Consider the following 24,281-nt stretch of genomic DNA (forward strand, 5'->3'; position numbering starts at 1 on the left):
GGTCTTCTCATATCACTGAGGAGGAAACTGATGCCTGGGAAAGGTTGTGTTCTATCCAGAGCTGTCCCACCACTGGTAGGAGGTAGAGTGGGTCTCCCAACTCTCAGTCCAGTGCTCCTTTGTTTTGCCTCTGCCCTAGCAGAGGGAAAAGGTTTGGGAGGGACTGGGGAGACAGACAGATGCAGTGGCAGGTGGTCAGGAGTGATTGTAAAGAATACCACTCTCAGTACAGTGCTGTGCTCATAGCCAGCTATGGGACTGACATCTGATCTCATTTCTTGCCATGTGGCCTATGTTGGCATTGATAGGGCCCATCCAACCATGCACCTGGTGGTTCCATAATTTCTTCCTGGAGCTCACCTCCTTGTAGGAGTCAGGGACTTCCTGGGAGACCAGACCCTGCCATGAATGGGCCTTTGGCCACTCTGACCTGGCTGTGGGTCTCTCTGGGCAGCAAAAGGATGCACAGGGCACACAGGGTGCCCGGGCCATCTGGCGGGCACTCTGCCATGCCTTCGGGAGACGCCTGGTCCTCAGCAGCACTTTCCGTATCTTGGCTGACCTGCTGGGCTTTGCCGGGCCGCTATGCATCTTCGGGATTGTGGACCACCTTGGGAAGGAGAACCATGTCTTCCAGCCAAAGGTAGGCCCACCCAGCAGTAAAAGAGGACACCCTTTGGAAGATTTGTTCTTGTGCATGAGAGTGTATGAGAGGCTGATGCATACGTGCTGTGGTTGTGCTGGGGTAGCTCTTCATACATGCACAAAGCCCTTGGCAATATCCCCTCCAGAAAATGCTCTGCATCCAGCCAACAGAAAAGTCAGGTGGCCAGTGGTGACTCAGGAGGATTTATGGTGTGGTGTCTGCTTTCCTGACCGCACCATCACCATCATAATGCCGCTGCTGGGTATTTAGTCATCCAGAAAGTTGTTGGAAGTGCATTTGTTTATTGAGTGCCAGGAGCTCCTGTGATTTGTTGAATGTATTGGCTTTTAATTTTTGTCATCTTAATAGATTCTAACTTTGCAGAAATTTGTCTTCTTCAATACTGTGTGTCCATTGCCCTTGAGGTTCTGCAGGGACATCTTGAAGGCTGGGGTTGAGGGTGAGGGGAGAGGGAAAACTCCATGGGTAGGCTCTTTCTCCCTCCAAATTTCATTCAGAGCTGGCTGGTTTTATTAATATGTTGGACTTTCCCATTATAAGTTCTTTTTTAAAAGGGGTTCCATTTCTTAAAAATAGTTAAAGTCCTTGGACTAGATGACATTTAATGGCCTTCCCAGCCCAGAGACGCTGCAATTGGAAATTCTCTGGACAAAGAGACAGACCAACTTTCTGGGGGCTATTTATCCTGCTTGAGGCAATAGCATCCGCTTGGGGGGGAGGCATTTATTGATGTTTTTCATCTGTTTCTTTACTGCCACCTAAGTGTAGATGGTCGCAAAATGGAAAACTTTTCACATCTGTCAATATGACTCGGAGTTTCAATTTTCCAGCCAGAAAAAAATCATTATAACCTTTTAACCACAAGCAGATAGTCCCAAAATGATGCTGAGAATTACTAATTAGATATTCTAATAATTTATGACAGTCCTTTGTGTAATGTTATTCATCTCATGGGCTCCAGAATTGCAGATATGATTTAATCCTCGGGAGGTTTATATTCCTTTTTCTCCAGAGCTATAATTAATCAGCTGAGCACTTTCAGTCAATAATGTAACACACTCCAAGTCTGTTTGTCTAATTCCTTCAGCATACAAGTTTATACTGTGTGCCGGACTATGGGAATACAGAGTCAGTGGTTATGATGAAGATTATTAATAATATTAACAAACACTTATTGATCACTTAATACATGGCTGGTTGCATGTGGGCATTACTCTTGTGTTCTTTAATCCTTAAAACAACGTTTTAGGGTAAGTTTGGTGTGGTTTTTTTGGTCACTCCATTATTGAGATATACTTGACATACCATACAACTTACAAGATGAGTATTTTTATTTCCATTTTACAGATGAGGAACTTTAAGCTCAGAGAGGTTAGTAACTTCCCCTAGGGTCTCAGCTATTCAGTGACAGAGACTGATTTGAACTATAGTTTCCTAGACACCATCACCCTAGAACTTACCGCCATGATATTAAATTGACTATTTGTTTTATCAAGTCATCATCTCTGAGTCCAAGGATTGTGGAAACCAATGAAGGAGAAAAAAATATAATAACACAGTTTTATACTGTGTGTTAAATACTATTAGGAGGTATTGGGGGGTAACTAACTCAGCCAGTGGACAGCTTGGCTTTATAGAGGAGGGATTCTCAGAATAGATGAGCAGGAATAGACCAGGCAACGATTTCTTATTCAATTAAGAATACAGAGACCTTTTTTTTTCTTTTTACTTATTTTAACTTTGGCAGGTTTTGAGGTTTTCTCTGACTTTTGAGCCTCTGAGCTTTACTTGGCCCAAAATGAAAAAGGAAAGGACAGCTTTCTGGTTTACAAGAGTCACTTTCAGTTTTAGTCTGACCAGAGGCTACCCCAGAACTCTCGGCAGTGAGAATCCTAACACATGGGGTCAGTTGTTCATATTAGGGGGAAATGACACAGGCCAGAGCTCTTATCAGCTTGTCCATGTGGTCTTCTTCCTGTGTTTTTCAAAACTCTTATGGAATTCTCCTAAGGAGAGAACTCTAAGGCAGGATGTGCCAAAGAGGTAGTGAGAACAGCCTTTACAGTTTTTTAATTCATATGAACACTAGGTTTGCCATCTCTCAGAGTCTCAGCACTTCTCTTCAGATTCTGGAATTTACTGTCTTCTCATTGGAATGCTCTTGTCCCGATTACTTGTCAGCACATAAATCCCTGAGACAGATGGTCCTGCCTCAGTGGCAGCAGGCCTTATCAGATTTAATATTTGTTCCCTGCAACCCAGATACAACCAGCAAATTACAGACATAGAAACGAGAGTTGAAAGTAAATATAGCCTCCAGTGTCAGCCACAAAGAATCCTCAATCATGTGGTTGCTTAGGATACAGCTTAATTCTCATGTGGGCTTCTGGATCCAGAAAATGGGGAAAGGGGTCATTTATCGAGGTCATTTGGTTTTATCCCCCTGCCTCCCAGCAGCTTTAGTCCAGAGAGACGGGTGCTATTCTGGTCTTCATGAGCCTACAGAGAGGGAAGCTCTCTCGCTCAGTGAGAAAGTCCTTTCCACTCAGCCTGAATTCATCCTACTGCACAGCCAGGCACCCACTGTTTACTTCTTTATCAGTGGCCTGTCCTCCCTTCCCTTTCTAGAACACTCACAGTTGGCAAGATTTATACTGTCCTTGGCATCCCCAAGGGCAAACATTTCTTATTTCTTCTTTAATTACTGACAGTGTCATGGCCTATTAGATCCTTACACTTTTGTCTCCTCTGCTACTCCCCAGAGATAGCTGAGCTCTAGCAGGAACTACCCATGATCTATCTCCTTCCTGCCCCATCTCTTGCCCAGTCCCCATGCACAATCTGTCACCTGCCCTGGATGTCACAGATCTGGCTGGAGGTGAGGAAAGTGGATTCATCAAGAGCTGCAGGCATCTGAAACCTGCCAGCACTGCTCAAGGCCGTCAGCTAAGCAGAGAAAGTAAGAACAGTCTGGTTCTGAGCTAAGAGCCAAAGCTTCAAATAACCTCTAAACCTCAGTGGGAAAGTGAGTGTAGGTTTGTGAGTGTTTGTTTCTGAATGAGTTTTCCTGGGAACTATTTATGATTTTGTATGTGTGTCTTTCTGCTTGTCCTGCATCTCTTGGCAGGTCTTTTTCCATGGGTGTCTGTGTCCCCATTTGGGTACATGTATTTGTGGTGATCATTAGGGTGACTGAACTTATATGCATTTCTGTGGCTTTGTGATGACAGTGTGTGGGTTGATGATGCCCATCTCTGGGATGGCCTGCCTCCCTTCACCTTGCCTACCTCTTCTCAGTCACCTTGCCAACCCCTTCAAAGACCCAACGGAAATGTCACCTCCTCCAGGAAGCCTTCCTCTCGTTGAATTAGATGCCCCCTCTCTGTGTTCCTGTTTGCACCTTCAAAGCACCCCTTGTCTTTTTCTCAGACCTTAAGATCCTGAGTCCCCTAAGAGAGGAACTGTAATATCTGGCCTCTGGGTACCCAGCACCCAGCTCCATGCCTGACACTCAGGAGGTACAGGAGAAACGATTCTTCAATGAATAATACAGAAATTACCATACATGGCATGTTTGTGCTTACTATTTTTTTTACCTGTATTGTTTCATTGAATTCTTGTAACTCTGTGAGACAAAAACCCTTAATGGCCTCATTTTACAGGTGAAGAAACTAGGACTCAGAGAGGTTGATAAACTTAACTAAGGACATAATGAATAATATATCAGGAGAAAACACAAACTCAGATAGGGCTAAGCTCAAAGTCCAGGCTCTCAGAACCATGCAAGTGATTGTGGTTGCATGGGTGGTGTGTTGGTTGGTGAGGGATCAAAGGTAGTTCTCATCATTTTTACCCTGGGTCTTTTTCTAGCCCTCATTCACCATCCTATGTGTTTTCTGATCCTTGTGACACAAAACCCAGTGGTACTCCATGCTGCTTGAGAGCTTTCATGGTGGTCTGTGTTCTTGAGTGTGTAATGTTCCCACAATTACAGTCATGCATCACTTAAGGGTATTTTGGTCAATAATGGGCCACATACAAGACCATGTGTCTAGATGTATAGTAGGCTCTTCCATCTACATTAGACCATCGTTACCCTCTGTTACATTCATATAAGGATGAAATCACCTTACAGTGCATTTCTCAGAATATTTCCTTACTGTTAAGAAATGCAGGATGATACCACAATACACTTAACAATTCCCTATGGTTGAACATTTACATGGATTTTTGCACACTATCCCTCATATAATCCACAAGTAGAACATCTTTGCATGTCTAGCTATTTCCTTATTTTTAATTATTTCCCTTGGGATAAATTCCCATGATGTGTTGTATTGCTATGCAATGATATACTTCATTCTTCAGAGCCAGGACTCTGTTGAGGATGGTAGGACAGAAGAACTCCAAGGCATGTTAAATAGGACCAGGTTTTCCTAAGCCCACATGCCTTCAATTTTAACTCAGAACCAGCCAAGAGGACTGTTCCTTTTGCCTACGAGCCACAAGCCCGTAGCTGACAATGGGAGACTCGAGGTCAAAAGGCTGGATGAAGCTTAAGATAGGAGATCCAGGGTAGTATTTTTGGCATCAAAGATGGTCACGTTTACCCTTACCAGCATGTGACGTTTCAGCCACTCAGCAATGCTGAAACTGCATTTCCACATGTGCAGAACTCAGCTAGTAATGGTCCTCTTCTCATCAGGGTATTGTGAGGATGGAGTTCTGCACCTGAGAAAGATTATAGCCTGCCCCTTATTTCCCTGGAAGGTCAGGTCTCTCCCCCGCAGTGTAATTTGAAGGTCTACTTTGCTGCTGCCTGCCAGCCATTGCCCTTCCACCCAACTGCTTTTCTCCTGACACTTTGGCAGATGAGACAGGGTCAGGGCCTTCAACCTCGCCTTTTTCTAGAATTCTTCATGGGGTCCATGATGTGCCTGTGTCTGCTTCCTGTTGTCCCACAAGCAAGGAAGAAACAGTTGTAAACAGGACCAGTTCCACCGAGCAGTGAGGGCTGGTTTAGAGGGCTCTGAACAAAGAGGCAGGAACTTTTCTACCACCGGGAAGCCCTGTATATGGGATCCAGCCATTCCTCTCCAGGAAGAGGACTCTTCAATTCCTGACCCTTTCGGCCTGATCACGGTCATGGACATACCCTCAGCCTTCTCATCTCTGTTCCCACCACTCCTTACCCTGCAGCAGCTCCCACACCCTTCCAAATAGCTTGCAGAGTTCAGGCCAGAGTCAGAAAGGAAAGACTTCTTTCTTCATGGAAATACTGATGTGGCTCTGCTGGGGAACCGTGGACTTGATCAAGATCAAAGTTTTCCTGGGAGCCACTGATGCTGAAATTGGAAACAGTCGTGCTGTTATTTCTGGTATCATTAGTAACAAAACCAAACATATGGTTTTTTCCCACTGTTTATCATCTGAAATCTTGCAGGAGGTGCAACAGGAGAACCGTACATTTCAAAGGAGGTCCCAGGAGCCCATCAGGCTGGGGGCGGGGGTTGGGTCTTTTCAATCTCTGAGCTCACGTCTCTCGCCTGGGAGCACTACAGGACCATGTTTTTCACTGGTCTTATCTAACCAGAAATTACTACAGAGCAGACTGTTAGTGAGTGTGGGACAAGGCCTCACTTGATTCCGTTTTTGTAGCAGAGAACACACATCATGGGATTTGTTCTAGCAGTTCTGGTTTTGGCTGCTCTGTGATTCACTCTATGTATTCTTGTTCCATTCAGAATGAGCTCCCTGGGCCTGGTGGCCACAGTGCTAAGAATCATGTGTATGGGCAAGAGGTTAGAACTGGCCATGCTCTGTTTCCCTAAATGAAGTCGGTGAAGGGGGTGAAGGCAACCTTTCCTGTTGTTAGAAGAATGTTTAGTTGGATTTATCAGTCCGGTTTTTCACTCATAAACAATTGTGCAGTGCTTTGCAAACATGATAATGGGCAATCACAGGTACTAATAATGGCACTAATCTTTTTGCTGGCAGTGACAGCCACCTCTGAACTTCTCTTTCCAACAGACACAATTTCTCGGGGTTTACTTTGTATCATCCCAAGAGTTCCTAGCCAATGCCTATGTCTTAGCGGTGCTTCTGTTCCTTGCCCTCCTACTGCAAAGGACATTTCTGCAAGCATCCTACTATGTCGCCATCGAAACCGGAATTAACTTGAGAGGAGCAATACAGGTACTTGGGTGATGATTTTCTTCATTTCACAATAAAAACTGCGTTATTCATCTTCAGGCAGCTCAAGAGTAATTCCGCTGGCAATGGCTGTGTTTGTTGCCCTTTAACAATGTTCTGAAACAATGGCTATTGACAAGGCAGGGTGGGAGAGTGGAAGGTGCCTTGGGAAATGCAATAGCTCCAGCTCTGGTTCTGTCTAGGACTAGATCTGAGATGTCAACTGCTCAGTCTTGGTTGGGATCATCACTGATGGATCACAGCACTGTTTGCGGATGACTGCACTTGCAGCTTCAGCATCCTTCTCCAGATACTATTCCAGGCTTCTACAGCCAGAAGTCTTCTCTGGGTGGACAAAAAGAAAAAAGCAAAAGAAAAGAAAAGAAAAAGGGTGTTTGACATTTAAAGACTGTATAGTCTCTAAGATCTACTTAATCAAGGGTGGTATTGAGAGAGACTTGTCTGGGTTGATGGGTCCTTTAGGTCTTGGCTTCCTTCTCAGCATCAGTTGGAAGGATGATAAAATCAGGGGAAATTCAGAGCCCCTTTATCCAAGGTGGTGATGAGAGTTGTCTAAGCCTTCCCCATGTTTTCATTCACATGTTGGTTCATTTGTTGGCGTGGAAAGCCCAGGGTGAAAGTAGTTTCAATAGACATTTCACACTTAGTCAGGACTAGTATGGAGGCTATGCAGTCATCAGAGACCTTGTGTCCTTCTAAAATGTTACTCAGCCAGCCTCCTCATGTGACTTGTCTCCTGGTTTAAGATGACTGTTGACATTGCTGTCGGTGTCAATTTAAATCAGCAGGAAGGAAGATGGAGCAATAGGAGGACATGCTGCCTTCTTTTAAAACTATAATGCAGAAGTTGCACATACCCTCTCCCATGCCATTGGTGAGAAATTGGCCACATGTCATACCTAGAAGGGCTAGATAGTGTCCTCTTTATTCTTGACAGTCAGGTAAGCCCCTGTTAGAAATTCTTCTTGTGAAAAGGAAAGAATGGATATTGGGAGACATCTAACAGATTCTGTCACACCCAGTGATTCCCATGAAGTCAGTGAAATGCTCAGAAGTTGTGACTAGAACCCAAAACCACCTCTTGCTTCAGAAAGTTCCTCAAACTCATAAGCATTGGCTGTTCCTCTGGGAGCCAGGACCAGAAACTCTGCAGGAAAGGGCCTGAGAGAGGGGTATGACCTGGGCTGCAGACAGTGTGAGGGTCCAGACTTGATGTAGTTCACGTGAATGGCACCCCTAGACAGCTGTACAAAACTGCACTACTCATTCCCAGTGGTTTTCATGGGTAAAGCAGAGGAATTTGTATGTCATCATTTGAGAATGGATAGAGGGGCCCAGGAAAACCCAAGACCTTCTAACAATCATAGTTTTTCAGACTTAGGAGAACCCAAGCTATTGCTCAGCCTCTGCCCAGACCACCCCCCAGTGCCACCACAAGCAACAGTCAATTTTGTAACTGAACTGTTTTGTAATTAAAAAAAAAAAATCTACTTGTTACATTATAAATAGCCTATAATGACATACTTGCATGTCATAAATCACGCTGACCTAATATTTTCCAATTATGCTAAAAGAGCCAAATATATTTTAAATGTATTAGCATGTAATTATTTTTACCAAATCATCTGAATCTGTTGCATTAATAGGAAAAAATAATTCGTATGCCACAAAAAGGAAATGCTGACATTAATTATGGAAACAAATTAGGAAAAAGCCCTTCCTGCCAGCGATTTATGGGAAATTATAGTATGGGTCTGTTTTCATGAGTTTGAGAATAAACACAGATCTTGCTTAAAAAAGTTATTAAGCAAAATTCCTGTTTTACTACATCTAATTTTTTACATACACCAGCTGTCAGTTGTATATTTCTTTGTATCCCAGTCTTTGTTTAATGATAGATTACTCCATACTCCCGCTTCATTGAAACTAGATTTACTATTATTCTTCATATAACCTCAGATGTGCATAAATTGGAAAGAAAAAGTCATTGTCATTATTTTAAACTTTACCCATGATATATAAAAACTCAGCAAAAAAGCATAAAATAGATTCATACTTTAAGAAAACCTGACCCACGAAAAGTCCGGATTTTTAAATAGAAGGGTTGGGAATTGCCTTACAACAGAAAACACAATAAAATTTCATTTGAACGTTAACGTCAATAGGACAGTTAAGACAGAAATGCATTGAGCACATAACCTGAAAACTGCCATCTTTCTGGGAGGCACATCACTTTACATAAAGGTTTTAGGTTCAGAGCTCATGGCTTCTCCCCCTCTGCCCTGGAGACACAGAGTGAGGCCCTCGGGTGGCTGGATGGTGCTGGGGCTGATTGACACTTACAAGACTGTCCCAGGCTGGATACTTGCTTTATTTTAAGGCTCCAGTAAGACATGTTTAGCCCCAGAGCATGCCCCCTCCCCTATGAGAGACACATTACAATGGCTGTCCCACTTCATTTTTATGGCTATAAAATGTGCTCTCCACTGGCCTTTGGTAAATCAAGAATACAACTGGACATGACGATCTACTTTTAAGATTTAGGAGTTAAGTCCTGTTCCCAAAGGAGAAAGCTTGCTAGGAAAGCAGCTTGCCATACTGGGCTCCTCATTGAAGGCTGCCTCTCTCATTTGCTTGATCTGTAGTCAAAGCCCTTTCCCTCGCTGAGGGAATTTTGAAACAGTATTGTGGTGCTCCTTTACAGAGCTGCTTTGGGTTCTAGGAGGGAAATGTCTGAGAAGCCCCTGGCACACTGTAGACACGTGGCATATGGAATGGTGATTAGGACGATGATGATGACAAATGTGAATTTCTCTGCTCTCATTTCTAGACCAAGATTTACAATAAAATTATGCACCTGTCCACCTCCAACCTATCCATGGGGGAAATGACTGCCGGGCAAATCTGTAATTTGGTTGCCATTGATACCAATCAGCTCATGTGGTTTTTCTTCTTGTGCCCAAACCTCTGGGCTATGCCAGTACAGGTAAGGGGTGTGTGCTTTAGGCTGGGGGCCGAGGACACAAAACCAGAATATGCTGGCACGTGATTAGGTGCGCACCATCTTCCATTCCATGTTTGCTGGTACCTTCCATTCCTTGGGGTGTCTGTGAGGTATATACCCCGGGGTCCCTGTGCTCTCCCATACTCTGTAGATAGGCTAGCCCTCTTTCTTGATCAGAGAAGGCAATGTCATTAAGACTTGAAATGTAGACAATCTTAAAAAAATGTATAATAATCGTATGTGGAGCACTTTCACAGACGTTAAAAGTTATGTTGTAGCATAGTCTTTAATTGCATCGAATAGTGTGCATGAGGTTTTTTTTTTAAGCAAAAAAAATAAATTACAAAATATTAGTTGCAGTGCATTCTGTACTCAGATGGAATGTATAGGTATACATCTGCACAGATTCGCACAGAAAAAAGAACTAGAAGGCCCCATGGTGGTATTACAAGGGATTTATATTTTCTTTATACATTTCTAAATTCCCCAATAAACATTCTTTATGCATTTCTAAATTCCCCAATAAAAAATGTATTATTTTTTAAATCAAAAATAAGATTTTTTTTAAAGCCAAACAACCTTTGGGTCTGGCTCTGGGAGGAGGCACACTCTCCCCTGATAATAGTAGGAGAATCCTCAGCATGGTTTACCTGACTCCTCACCCCACCTTCTCCATCTCCCATCCAGAGCTCTTCCACCATGAGTCTGTGATTCCTGTCCAGTACCTGAGAACGACTTAGCTCTCCTGTGCTTCAGATCAAAGCAGATGGGCCCCAGACACTCCACAGGTGCCAGGGGTCTGCCTGGTGTAAGCAGAAAGTGTCTGGACTTGGATGAGATAGGCTGACTCAAATACTTAACCTCTCTGAGCCTCAGTTTCCTCAACTATGAAATGGGGATGATTCCTCCCCTCTGGAGTTGCTTTGATGATTCAATTAGGTCATGTCAGTCAAATACCCAGCACAGTGCCCAGCATAGAGTAGTCAGTGATTAAATATCAGATCCCTCTAACTTGTACATTCAGAGAGGAGGACTTCAACCAGTCCAGAATCCATTGCTTCTTAGGATGTAAATTTCATAAACGTTCAGTTCAAATGATTTTATTGTGCCTCCTTCCTGTAAAACTTATATTGAAAAGCTTATATATGTGTATATATAAGCTTATATATTATATATATATTAATATATAGCTCTTAAAAATGTTTTCTATTTTCCATTAAAGGAAAATGGAGGAAAAAAACAACTTCACAGGGAGGCAACTTGACAAGATGGTAGTATAGGACAGGGAATCTGATACTCATTTTTATGGGATTAGCCTTATATGCAATCCCCCATAGCCCAGACTCCTTTGCTCCTCACCCCACTCTGCTAAGGTGAATCAGTGACTAATAAAGCTCCAGCGGGGCTTGGAGAGTTCATCGAGTACAATCACCAGCCTTTTATCCTTTCCAGCCTTTATCCGCCAAACCTGCTGCATTGCTAGCTTTACTCTTATTTGTAATATTTATTCCCATGCATCATTGCTAGAAATACTAATCCTAACTAGTAGTGCCTGCCCTGTGGCTGGCCTTCTCCCAGCCTCTCATTGGTCTAATTAACTCTCCCAACACCCAGGAAAAGGAATTTTTATCTCTACTAATTATTTGCTTTTTCTTATTGATCATGAAGTATCATTTGATTTTATGTTTCTTAGTTCTTCAAAGACTGTGCTTTCTAAGAACAGCCCTCAAGAACCAGGGTCACCACCCAGAATCAGTACAATCCCTTAGACCTGGCCAGGATTCTGTGTGCTGCCTGACTGGTCACAGGTCACATGAACCTGGTGACACTATTGAAATTAGCTCAGGAGCCCCATCCCTTTGGCCCCAAGGGCTCCGTCTGGCTTGTAATATTTATTTTTTGTCACATATCTTTTTTAAAAATATATGTAACCGCTCTATGAGTTATACCTCTGCGATTTAAAGTATACAAGTCAATGGTTTCATTGCAACCACATCCAGTTTTGGAATGTCTGCATCACCCCAAAAAGAAACCCATATCCACTGACAGCCTCTCCTCACCCACTCCTCCAGCCCAAGGCAACCACTAATCTACACATACCACTGAAAGTCTAATGAACCCTTCCCTTCAGAAGAACAAATGTGAGTTAACACACTTTATTTACAATTTCAGAGGCTTTATGGGCCTCCTGAAATTTATGGACACTATGAGAAGGAACTTGGCCATTGTGGGAACCTGATTCCTCATTCCCATGAGCTTCAAAAACCCAGAAAGTGCAGGGGGGCTCTTACCTTGGGTCTCACAGCAAGTAACTTGCACCAGATTGCACAGCCGATAAGTGCTTGCACTGCATTCAGACTCAGGGTTCTAGTAGAGCCCAGGGACTGCGCTCTCCCCACCACTATGCTAGATTGCTTTCCTAACATGTATAAATAGGAGATAAAATTGCCCCCTTGCTCCCCACACTTGCTTTGCACACTTAGAATCCTTTGTTTCTGATATGTTTGCCCATGGGATCCATTCAGACTCCTGCAGAAGAGAGGGTTGGACAGAGAATTGGGGGAGCACAACAATGTAGGTGGAACATTTGGAGAAGCCCAGCAGCAGCAGCAGCAACTGTGTCCCTGACTCTTGTGCCAGCAACTGCTAGCCCTGGAGGTGGAGGGGTACAGGCACTGACACCCAAAGGCTGCCCTGGTGATGACTCTGGAACACTCTGGGAGCTTCCTTGGTGTCTGAGTGATGCACTCCATATGAGGGCAGATAATGACAAGACTGGATGCCGAGGATAATTTTCCAGGAGGGTGATGGAAGAGGGCTTGGCAGAGATAGTAGGTTCATCTCTTAATATGCTCTTCTGCCCATCCAAGCCAGCATTTAGCATCAGTTAAACACTGGGAGGCAGGTGATGAAGGGGTCACTTACCAGTCCCTTACAATCTGCTAATGCAGATGGCATGCTATAATCAACGGAAATTACAGAACCGCCCACCCATTCCTCTGTCCTTGAGGTGGTGCAAGGAGCTGAGTGCCAATGTGGTATAGCACTCAGAGTGCATGGCCAACCCAGGCAGCCTTTTTATTTCCAACTGAAGAAGACAGCACATCTGTTCCTCTAGAATAAGCCCCGAATTTAGAGGTGTCTGCTTTTGAAGGTAACTGGAAAAGCTGTCTTCTTGATGCTTTAGGCGCTGGCAAGAGTAACTTACACTTCTCATAAATATTCAGAAGCAGGCAATCATTTACATAAATCTAGAGACATTGAATTCTCTTTTCAGAGAATACTGGCTAGCTTCATTAAAAAATCAAAGATGGCAAGAGCATAAGAATGGAAAGTAGATTCTCCCCGAGCCTGGACCGGCTTTGTTTGGCACAGATGTGGTCACATATTACATTTTTTCCAATAGAGTGAAATATCAGTCTTAATAGCCAGCAAACAGAACAAAAGGTGCTCACATGCATTGTACAACTCCCACTCTGAGACGTCCATCTGGAAAACAGTGGCAGAGACTTAAGACTTCAGTCACATTGCAGACAAATGCTGTTACCAGCCCAGAAACTGTATGAGAGCCCATCATGTCCGTCCCTCTTGAAATTGCTCTATCCTTCCTCCTCTGCCCACTGAGGCAACTTGGAAACCTGGGCACCAAAGCAGTCTCACCCCTTGGCAACCCAGCTACCAAGTCAGAGAGAATGCATCATCCATATTCCCCCTCAGATCATAGTGGGCGTGATTCTCCTCTACTACATCCTCGGAGTCAGTGCCTTAATTGGGGCGGCTGTCATCATACTGCTGGCCCCTGTCCAGTACTTTGTGGCCACCAAGCTCTCCCAGGCCCAGCGGAGCACACTGGTGAGTGTCTGCAGGTTTGCACCTGCTCCTTTCCCCACCCTGCCCCCAGTGTCTGCCCGCTCCCTTTCCTCTCATGTTAGCAGGTCTCCTCACTCACCCCCCAGATCCCCCCAGACATTCCCCCAGACACATGTCCACACTGTCCTTGACCTTGACCTTGGGTCCAGGTCTCACTTGCTTTGTCTGTGAAGTCTGTGCTTTGACTCAGTTCCTTCCTCTTGGCTGGGATGGGATGAGAGGAAATCCTTCCCTGACTCCGTGACTCCTGGCAGGAATATTCCAATGAGAGGCTGAAGCAGACCAACGAGATGCTCCGTGGCATCAAGCTGCTCAAACTGTATGCCTGGGAGAACATTTTCTGCACGAGGGTAGAGATGACTCGCAAGAAGGAAATGACCAGTCTTAGAGCCTTCGCCGTCTACACCTCTATCTCCAGTGAGTCCATTCCAACCAGCTGTTCCTGACTGTTGCTGCCTATGTGCTAAGAGAAGGTGTCAAGGCTTGGGTATATGGGGTGGGGTTAGGGGCATAAGCGGGGAGGCTTTGGGATCATCGAATCCTGAAGAGTCTCAAACGATCTCTTAGCAGAGCCCCCAGAAATCACAGGGTCCTTCAGTCATGTATCCAGCAAACGTACTGAGGGCCTGCTATGCTCTGGCACTGTGCTGGCTCTCAAGGCAGTGATGAGAAAGCCAGTTGAGGTATTTGATATGCTCTTGAGCTGACATGCTATTGAGGAGTAGCAGTAAATGTATAAATGACAATAGTTTCAAATTCTCCTAAGTGAGAGGACTTCCTTTCAAAAAGTCAGACCAAGCTACCCAGGGGCAGCTACAAAGAAGCTCCCATTTACATCCATGAGAAAGAGGAAGTTCCTCTTTAACGAGCAAATTCAAGCTTGAGGTCCTCACAAGTGCAGAAGCTGGGTTTACAGTGTTCAAGTGATTTGGGAATGCCGGATCCAGAAAATACACAGAGAAAGAAGACCCAAATTTACAAAACTCCTAGGATCCCAGCAGACATGCATATTAAGATCATTTTCCAGAGAATGTGGGACTCCAGTGGCAAACTCTCTATTGAACAATAAGCTAATAATAAAAATCTGCCAGAGAAAAATGCACCACCAGGGTGAGAGTCAGCAAATGCAAAAAATAGGAGAACTAGTCCCTCAATACTTGGCGATAATAGCATAGTCTGAAAGAGAATAAAATAAGTATGTTAAAAATAGTTAAAGAGCTAAAGGCAGATGCACAACCCACGAGATAAAACAGGAAGGGGGGGGTAGACAGCCAAAGAAAATCTAGAAATTAAAATTTTAGTGATTGAAATTAATTCAGTGGATGATCATCCCCAGGTCAGAGGCAGGGCTGATGGTGCTGTGGCCCAGGTTTACCTTACAGGTGGTCTGGTGACTCATGGACCCACCCCAAGGGGGTTGCCCGAGTGAACAGTTAAAATATAGGTTTTTAGGAGCTGGCAGACCTCACACTGTTTCTCTGACCTGTTACTGCAGGAAGACTACAGAGGAAAACTCCAGAGTGAAAAAACTGAAAGGAAATAAGAAGCAACTCAGTGTGCAGGTTGAATAAATAATCAAAGCCAAAGAGAGAATTTGTGAATTAAAAAGATCGATGGGAGGTACACAGAATGTGGCAAGGAGAGGTAAACGAAAATGTTTTCTGGGAGGTGAAGAACTGTTTCACACATTGGGTCACAAGAGGGCATCTCTTCCTGAGGTTAAGAGCAAGTCTCAGACTAGATCCTCCCAAGTCTTTTTACTCTCAGCCCCATCCTATTTTCCACAAAGAGGTGGGAACCCATGTGGGAAGTGGGGAGGAGAAGGCTTAGGACACAGGGGGACACCATTTTTAGGCTATTTCCTCTGAATAGAAGAGAAACAACTAGATCAGGCTCTGATGGGAGTGGAAAATAGAGGAGGAAAGTGGGAGAGCTGGACTCTACTGCCCCCTCCCCTGGCTGGGACTGGTGGAGCCAGGTTGAGGTGTACCTGGTGGGGGTGCCAGCTGTGGGGGAAGTAAAGGAGGGTGTGCTGGCTGTGTCTCCCAGATAGCCTCAGGGAGAACAATGAGCTAATAATAAATAAAAATCCTCAATGGAGGATTCATGAAGAAAGGGGGGGCGGGGCACTCAGGTCATTAATATGCTCCTGATGTTCCCACTGCTGGGAGAGGGATTCTGGCGGGACCAGGGGACCACCATCCAACCTGGAGGTTCCCATGAGGCAGGGCTTGCACTGAGCACCCCAGGTGTCCCGCCTGCCTGTGTTTAGCCAAACCATGATGTCCTGTGCCTTGGGTGGGAACGCTGGTCCAGCCAGCAGTGGCCAAGCCGTCTAACATTTATGGCACCTACCATGGCCTCTTTCTGCAGAGGCGCTGCTCTGCTAGGATGATGTGATTTTCTCAGAGTGGGGCTGTGAGCATGGCAGGCAGCCATTGCTTCCTGAATTCCTCATTTGAGATGCTGGCTTCCCCCTTTACCCTCATCCCTGACCCTGTGAGACTCAGGGCCTCTGAGTGCCCTCAGGCTGAGCACTCCACTGGACAGCGAACATTGGGAGGCTAGAGGGGACATCTGGGAGCTAGAGAAACCAGCCTACAGCGCTGGGCCCTCTTTGTCTGCCCCTGGAACTAATTGTGTTAACAGTAACCCCACACTGTGTACAGCCCCCCAAGTTACAGACACCTGGTTTCCAGACAGCCCATCAGTGGTAACAGCTGCTAAGGTAAGGTTTCCCCCTGCAGACGGGTAATATCTCCCAGCAACAACATGGCTAGGTGGGGTGGGGCAGGCTCACTGTCCCTGCAATGAGACAGAGGAAAGGAAACAGCAAGGAAATCAAAGGCACAGGATCCCCAAGATTCGTGGCAACAAGATAGAAGCTGCCTCGGGACATGTAGATGAGGGTAGGTGGCAGCTGCAAGGAGACACTTGCAGGAGATGCACATTTGCTTCTAGGAGGCGCACATTTCCTGCATTCCAGACTGCAGCCTGCACGCATTTTCTTATGTAAATAGTGTCATAAGAGGCCTAGGTTCTCAGGCTGACCCACGGAAGCCTAGCTCACCAAGGCCAGCCCTCAGAAGACAAACCAAGGCCTTATGAAGGCCCTGGACCAGGAGGACCTAGGAAAAGAGACTCCTATTGTGAAGGGTTGAGATAACTCTGGAAGGAGTGAGGGACTCTGGAGCCACAGGGGTCTGCTCAGGGCACCTTACCTGCCCAGGGCTCAGTCTCCTAGGAGGATTAACAGAACAGCCCAGGCTGTCTCCAGAAGAAGGCAAAGGGAAGAGCCCTCCAGCAGAGATTTGAAAGCCAAATGTTGTTTGCTCAGTGTTCACCCTCTTAAGATGGGTTTCTTTGTGTTTGCTGGCAGTGGGAGGGAACAGACGGGTGCTGGGATGGAGGCACCCCCAGGGCTGCTGCTATATACTCTGAGTGCATTTGCATTTACCTCCTCCCAGACTTCCTGCCTTCTGTTCTGTCACCAGAGATCAGGACACAGATCATTAGGCTTGAGGTAATGGGGCAGCTTTCATTCTCAACCCTGGCGCCAGCCATGGGGTCCTAGAGTCGTGTTTCCTGATGGGCCCATCCTGGGGCTGCCTGCTGGGCTATCAGTTTGCTCGGAGTGCCCCAGGCAGGCAGGCTGGCAGCCCACAGTGTTACCCTGACACGCTATCTCATCGTCTGCCTGCCGTCAGCCTCCCTGAGAGCTCCTCTGTGGAGCCCTGAGCGGGGGCAGGGCATGGCAGAGTAGGGCAGGACAGGGCAGGGCAGGGCAGGGTGTTGAAGGAAATGGGTACAGTTTTCCCACCATCAAAACCCAGAACTGAAGAATGTGAATTAGTGGCTGTTGGGTGAACCCCACCCCTGTGTGCCTGGCCTTGTGCTAAGCACTGGGAGAGATTCCAGATAGAATAAAACGTACTCCCCATTCTCAAGCAGTTTATATTCTGCTGGGAAGTGAGAACTAACATCTATAGTTTAGGAAGCACTAAACTCTGTGGGCCTGCTGTGTGCTGTCTGCTTTGCAGGTCCAACACTTCGTCCTCATAACAATTGAGGTGTGCACCTCTGTTTTCCCGTTGTGCAGCAGAGAAGACAGAGGCCCAATGAGGTGAAAAGATTTTAAGTTTCTGAGCCAATAAATGGCAGAGAATAGAGAAGGAAACACAGTGGGCTGAGAGCTCGCCAGAGCTTCTAGCAAGAGGAAACTTGGGCTGAATTCCAGTAAGTTGGAGATAAAACTGGAGGTGGGTGCTGTGCACTCCCCTAGAAGTCAGTTCAGTCCTAACCTCCTTGCAGAAGCAGCATAACTCTAAGTATCCTGCCTGGCCATGTATTTGAGGACAAGCCTTACATGGGTAAAAAGGTAGCCTAGGTCCTGCCAGTCCTCCACCAACATGCTGCCAGTTTGTTCAGTCCTTTCTGCAGCATCCATTCCAGAACCTTCCATCTGTGCCAGACTCTACTGAAGACCTGGGCTTCCAAGAGGGGGCCCAGGTCTGGTCCTCACTCTCATGGTCTAGTGGGAACCCATTGGTGAGCAGTGGCTGTGTTGTGGTCAGACTCGTGGGGTCATTTCCAAGTGCCGTGCTTTCTCTTTTGTGGTCTTCACTTGGCTCTGCCTCCTTAGTTTCTTTCATGCATCGATTTAACACTTATTTACTGGGCCCCTACTAGGTGCCAGGTCCTGCGCTAGATATAGGGGATGTGGACATGAGAAGAAATACAGTTCCCTGACCACGGGTTGCCCACAGCCTGGCAGGGAAGACCCACATACAACTGTGTCATGAGTGACAGGAACAGAAAGGGGCGTCCTAAACCCCAGTAAGAGTTGTACCCAACTTGTCTTAGGGGTGGTGGGTGTCAGAGAAGCTTTGTCAGAGGTGAAGTCTGCGGCAGGGGTCTGACGGATGACATGAGCTAGCTGATGATGGGGCAGGCACGCTGGGCACAAAGGCCTGGGTATGAGAAGGATGATGATGTGTTCAAGACTGGGGCATAGTTTGATGACCAGATCACAGGCACCTTGTGTGCGGTGCACAGCCTTCTGCGTGTTCTGAGGCCGGGGAGCTGTAGAGGGAGTTTGAATTAAGGGAAGATGTGTTTGCCGTGTCTTCCAGTGTCCTGTGGCCAGGGGGCTTCCTTTTCCCATTTGGGTCTGAACCAGTCCGGTGGGCTTTCCTTGGATGCATCTGACTGGCATGTCCTGAAAAAACAAAAACCAAACCCCCAAACCCAGATCTGCCATGGATGGGAGGGGGAGTGGATGGTGTCAGGAACCTCATTCATGGGGATCCCAGCACCTTCCCTCTCCACAACCCACAACCTGGCTCTTCTCTCCAAGCCTTGAGCGCCTTTCCTCCTCAGAGGCCTGACAGCCAGTGTTGGGGTTCAAGGTCACCTGTAGATGGTGGTCTCCCGTCCTCTTCTTGCTTCTTTGAACTTATTCAGTATCTGTACTTTCTTCTGCCAGCTGGTGCAGCCTCAGTCACAGTAGGTGCCAAGGCACAGCCTGGCCTGTTGGGGTGAGGAAGTGGCTGGGGAGGTTCAGCAATTAAAAAATCAGTGCAGAGCTCCTGCTGCGCCCTCCCCTGCCAGGAGTAGACACACCAGGAACTGGCTTTTCTTCCTCCTCTGCTGCCTTTGGACTGACCACCGGACTGAATGGGAAATAGCACTGTGCCCTTCAATATCCATTTTGCCCTCCTGCAGATGAGCCTGCAATTAGACCCAGGCTGTGAGCCTCAGCCCTCCCCTGGCCCTTCCGGGCACAGAGCTGAAGTTAAGCAGAGGCACAAAGTGTTGGCTATGCCTCCCTGAAACCAAGGCTTTGAAATATTTATCAATGCTTTGGAAATGAAAAGCTGGTATTTTGGTGCTGGGCTGGCACTCACAAGGCCAGCAGCATTCCCTGGCAAAGCAGAAGGTACAGTGACCTCAGTTCTGCTTTGGATTTGACTGATATGTTGTTTTGTTTGGGGGCGAGGGCGGAGATGCAGGTTATGAAAAAATAATTTTTGAATGAATAACTCAAAGGCTATGGGGGGTGCTACAAAGCACCTACTCATATGTCTACCCCATTTCAGCAAGACTTCCACCTTCTGCAGGTGGCCTTTTAGGCCTGTCTACGCAACTACCTTTTTCAGAAGGGCATCACACTGATGCACCATTTTGTAATCTTTTGCTTTCACTTAGTGTTAGTTAACAGTATTTCTTGCTCCTTAACATTCAATATGTGAACACTGTCATGTTCTACTTTTTTTTCCTAGATGAAACCAAAGTGAGTCAGCCCACCCCTTGCCAAAGTTGGAGAGAAATCTATTCTTGGTCACATTTCCCACTCCCCCACCACCTTGAATGTCTTACGGGGTCTGATGTGGTTAAGGAAAATGGAAGCAAACCCTCAAGTCTTCGACCTACAGTAGCTGAGATGTTTGGGTATCCTCCATCCCCACCCCACTTTCAACTAGGGCAGAGAAATATCTGCCGAGCTTAGAGAGGGTCCAAACCTGTAGCACCCCCAGGCCTCCTCGCTGATGCTGACACCCCTCGTCCCAGACATCTTTGCCCCAGGATCCAGGAGGGTGATCTACAGAGATGCCCTTAAAACTACACACAATTCATAATTCTACCCCCCGATCCACCCACCCCCAAAGAGGGACCCAGAGTCCCCTGCGCAAAGGCTGTCCTTCCAGCACAGGATGAGGGAAATGAAAAATTACATTTTCATGCTTTAGCATCTCCGTACCACAGCCAGAACAGGGTAGCAATTAATTATAAGCATTCTCCATGTTGCTGCATCAGCTTTGGAATGCTCATTTTTAAATTTATTTATAGCCTGTTTCATTCCTCAAAAGAGTTCAGGCAGCTACAAGAATAAAGACAATATAATAGGAAAAAATACAACTTAAAAAACCAAACCAGGCAGAACATCCAGTGGAACACAATGTCAGTTATCACATGTTTTCTGACTGCATCATCTCCCCTAGAGTTGACGTGCTACATTTACTAAAACTGCCTCTTTTCTTCAAAGTTTCCAGTTTATTTCATTCTGGGTGGTTTGTTGCTGTGGTTGTGGTTTTGTTTTGCTGTGACAAATCATGCTGCAGCTAACACCATTTTGCCCAGGGCTTTGTGCTGCTCTTGAGTGATTATTCAGGATAAATTCCCAGGAGAGGGATTACAGGATCAGGAGGTCTGAACTTCTGTGTGACCCCAGTTCCAAAGCACAAGATTGCTTTCCGAGAGTGTTGTACCAATTTACACTCTAACGCCTGGCAGATTTTTTAGCTGGGAGTTGAGCCCCAAGATGTGTGAGAGGGACCTTGGCCTGGGGCAGGGGGCGAAGGAGTGTTGTACCATTGCCTTCTCTAGTTTGAACCCCTACTCTGGTAACTAATGGAGGTGGGCAAGGAGTGAACTGAAGGAAAAGACTCTACCTTGAGGGAGCTACTTGGAATAACTCGCTCTGGAGTCGACCGGGGGTGGGGATGGGGAGGGTACCTGGTGTTTAGAATCACGTGGTTGGTGATGGTCACAGGCGTCATGCTCCCTCTCCACAGACAGTGATGACTGTGTTGTGGTCTGTGTCCCAGATATGAGCCCTTTATTCTGTAGGAAAAACAATGTTTATACTGGTCCTTGACAGATACCATAAAGCACTGAGGTGGGTACCTGGAGGCTATGGAGTCTTCATCATCACTTCATGATTGTGCCTTACCCAGCTTTAATGGTGTTGATGAGAAGCCTTATGGTTAGAGATTAACAGCGTGCCAAGGAACCAGCCATAGCTTCTCTGGGAGAACAAGAGTTCTCCGATGGCACAGGCCATGTCCCCTCCATCAGACTGGAATTCCCAAAGATAAACACAGTGTCTTTCCTGTGTGCTTGGAAAATCCATAGGGGCATGTTCCCTGTCTCTCCATCATATCAGGGGCTTCCAGGGAACAGGTCCACTCAGACTGGGAGCCCCCTGAGGGCAGAGGCCATGTTCTCCCACCCACTCGGGGGTCCACATCTCCAACATACACTGTAGATGTATTAGCTGGCACAAGAGTCTTGGAGTAAGTGGACAGCTTCTTGGAATGGTGTTGATCACTTGGACTTCATCAGTGTTAAAGACTTCACTCATTAGACAAGAGCCATGTGGTCTGAGCCCTTGGCTTCTGGCTCCTGGCTCCTGGTTTTCTCTGCTTTAATTTGGCCCATGACAGAGCCAGACTCTTTTACTGGACCGGTCTGGAAGAGGTTGCTGGAACGGCAGGAAGATGAGATGGGAAGGTGGCAGCTCAGATGGTCACCTCTTACTCTAGAAAGGCTGTTGACTCTGGAAGAGCAGAGTGCCGGGGTCAGGGCTTTCTCAGGCATCCTCGTGTCTTGGGTGGGACAGCAGTGATCTGAGCATCAGGGCCAACTTTTTGGCTCATGAGGTGTGATATTCAGGCAAAACTGAGGGTTCACAGAGAGCCTGTTCCTTACATTATCTCCTCTCACCTTGGAGAGAGCTAAGATGTGTGAGGAAGTATGAATTTTTAAAACTCAGGTGGAAACTAAGGCACAGGGAAGGTAAATGGCCTGTCCAAAGTTATACAGCTTATAAGTAATAGGGGCCAAACCACCTGACTCTAGTCCCACTCTCTTTGCTCCCTGAAATCCATGTGAAGGGTCTAGTTACAAGACAGCGCCCATGCCTAGCCTGGGTTTAGACCCTTTAGCTTTAGCGTTGAGGGAGATGTGTTTTAAATTGTTTTAATTTAACATTGTGAATGAGTTTGAAATCCTTCCCAAGAGCCATGGGAGATTAGGAAGTTTCTTCACCTCACAGTTGCTGATCTCACAGTTGATCACAGCCAGTCAACTCTCCAATTCCTGCTCCACCACTTTCTCAGGGGACTTTGCACACTGCCCACATGGGTCCAAATAGGAGCATGTCAGCCTTTCATTAAAAACTTAAGACTCAGGGGCCTCCCCGGTGGCACAGCGGGTTGAGCTGCCCGCTGTGAAGCTGTCTGCAGCCTCTGCAGCGTGGGTTCGATTCCCGGCGAGCCAGGAATAAACCCACAAGGCGCAGCAGACCTCTCCTATCTCGCCTACTGCTCCCCTCAGCAGTGTCCTTGGTCTGTCTGCCTGTTCTGCTCCCCGCTCTGTCTCTGGTGAGTTCTCTCACCCTCCCGTGCCTCTGACCTATACCCCAGTTATTATATAAATAAATAAAAATCTAAAAAAAAAAAAAACAACTGCAACTGACATTTTAAAAAAATGAATAAAATATTTTAAAAAAAACCTTAAGACTCAGGGCCTCCCTGGTGGTGCAACACGCAGTACTAAGACGCAGTACTATGAAGCTATCTGCAGCCATTGCAACACGAGTTCAGTCCCTGGACAGGGAGCTACCCACATGGTACAGCAGACCTCTCCTGACTCACCCGCTGCTCCCCTCAGCAGTGTATTTCAGTCAACCCGCCTGTTCTGTTCTCCACTCTTTCTCTGGTGAGTCCTCTCACCAAACTCCCACACCTCTGGTCTGTACCCCAGTTCTTGTGTGCATAAATAAATAAATCTTAAAAAAAAAAACAACTTGAGACTCAGAAGCAAGAGTCCTGAGGGAGACAGAACCAGAGGTGCCACTGGGCTGGTGTTCTGTGCCTACCCCACCCCAGCTCCACCCGCAGGCTAGGAGAGGACCCCATCGGCTGTGCAGCCCCTGACCAACCTGGTGACTAAATGGGTAGCTGTCTCCTTCCCAACACTAAACTTGTGCTTCCTCCGCAGTTTTCATGAACACGGCCATCCCCATTGCAGCTGTCCTCATCGTAAGTGGGGCCTTTCTCTCTCTCCCGGTGGGGGCCTGGGAGGGCGTCTGCAGTGAGAGGCTCCCGGGTTTAGCCATTCTGCTCAGGAACGTCATAGATGGCTCAGGCAGCAGGCTGAAAATAGGGTGAGGGATTCGAAGTCTCGACAGGAAGCAGGGCCCTCCCTCACTCCAGGCGGGCAGGGGCCTCTGCCTCCCAGCCTGGAAGACTTAAGGTTTAGTCTTTAGAGAAATTAAATTTCCTTTTCAAAATAGCTATCGAATCTTTTCATTAAAATGTGAAAATTGTTTATGATAAAAAAGTTGGGAAATTCAGAAGGGAAAGTTCAAGTCGAATTTAAATCACCCATAATCCACTGGCAACATCTTTTATGCATTTCTTTCCAGTCTTTTTTTAAGGTGCATAATATGACATTTTTACAAAAATAGGATTGGGCTGCATATGTAGTTTTGTAACATGCTTTTTCAACATTTAAGATTCTGGCCACAAGGTCATTAAATATTACAACGGTGGTTTTTCTTTTTCTAAAGGGCAGCTTCAGCTGAGGCTGTGTGTGTAGCTCAGCAGCACTGCAAGCAGGTGCCCCTCCAGAAAGGCCTAACCCCCACCAGCCCACAGCCCCTCACAGCCCCATAGTTCCTATCCTTGGCTTCTGTGACGGCTGCTGTTCTTTAAAAAGATGCATTTATTTCCCCTGGGGCTA

General features: G+C 46.4%; 1 protein-coding gene across 1 annotated transcript in view; it reads left to right on the top strand.

The window, feature by feature from the left end:
* The window catches only part of LOC311188118 (ATP-binding cassette sub-family C member 8-like), a gene marked incomplete at both ends in the record, with an annotated part of 42,434 nt that overhangs the window by 13,678 nt on the left and 4,475 nt on the right, over window positions 1–24,281 (top strand). The window contains 6 exons of the mRNA XM_084259874.1: window positions 455–643; window positions 6,698–6,862; window positions 9,711–9,866; window positions 13,602–13,736; window positions 14,009–14,171; window positions 23,538–23,578. Of these exons, the coding sequence (XP_084116000.1) occupies window positions 455–643; window positions 6,698–6,862; window positions 9,711–9,866; window positions 13,602–13,736; window positions 14,009–14,171; window positions 23,538–23,578 (849 nt within the window). The remainder of the gene's footprint in view (window positions 1–454; window positions 644–6,697; window positions 6,863–9,710; window positions 9,867–13,601; window positions 13,737–14,008; window positions 14,172–23,537; window positions 23,579–24,281) is intronic.

The sequence above is a fragment of the Talpa europaea genome (assembly GCF_964194135.1).
Source record: "Talpa europaea genome assembly, contig: HAP1_SCAFFOLD_267, whole genome shotgun sequence".
NCBI lineage: Eukaryota > Metazoa > Chordata > Mammalia > Eulipotyphla > Talpidae > Talpa > Talpa europaea.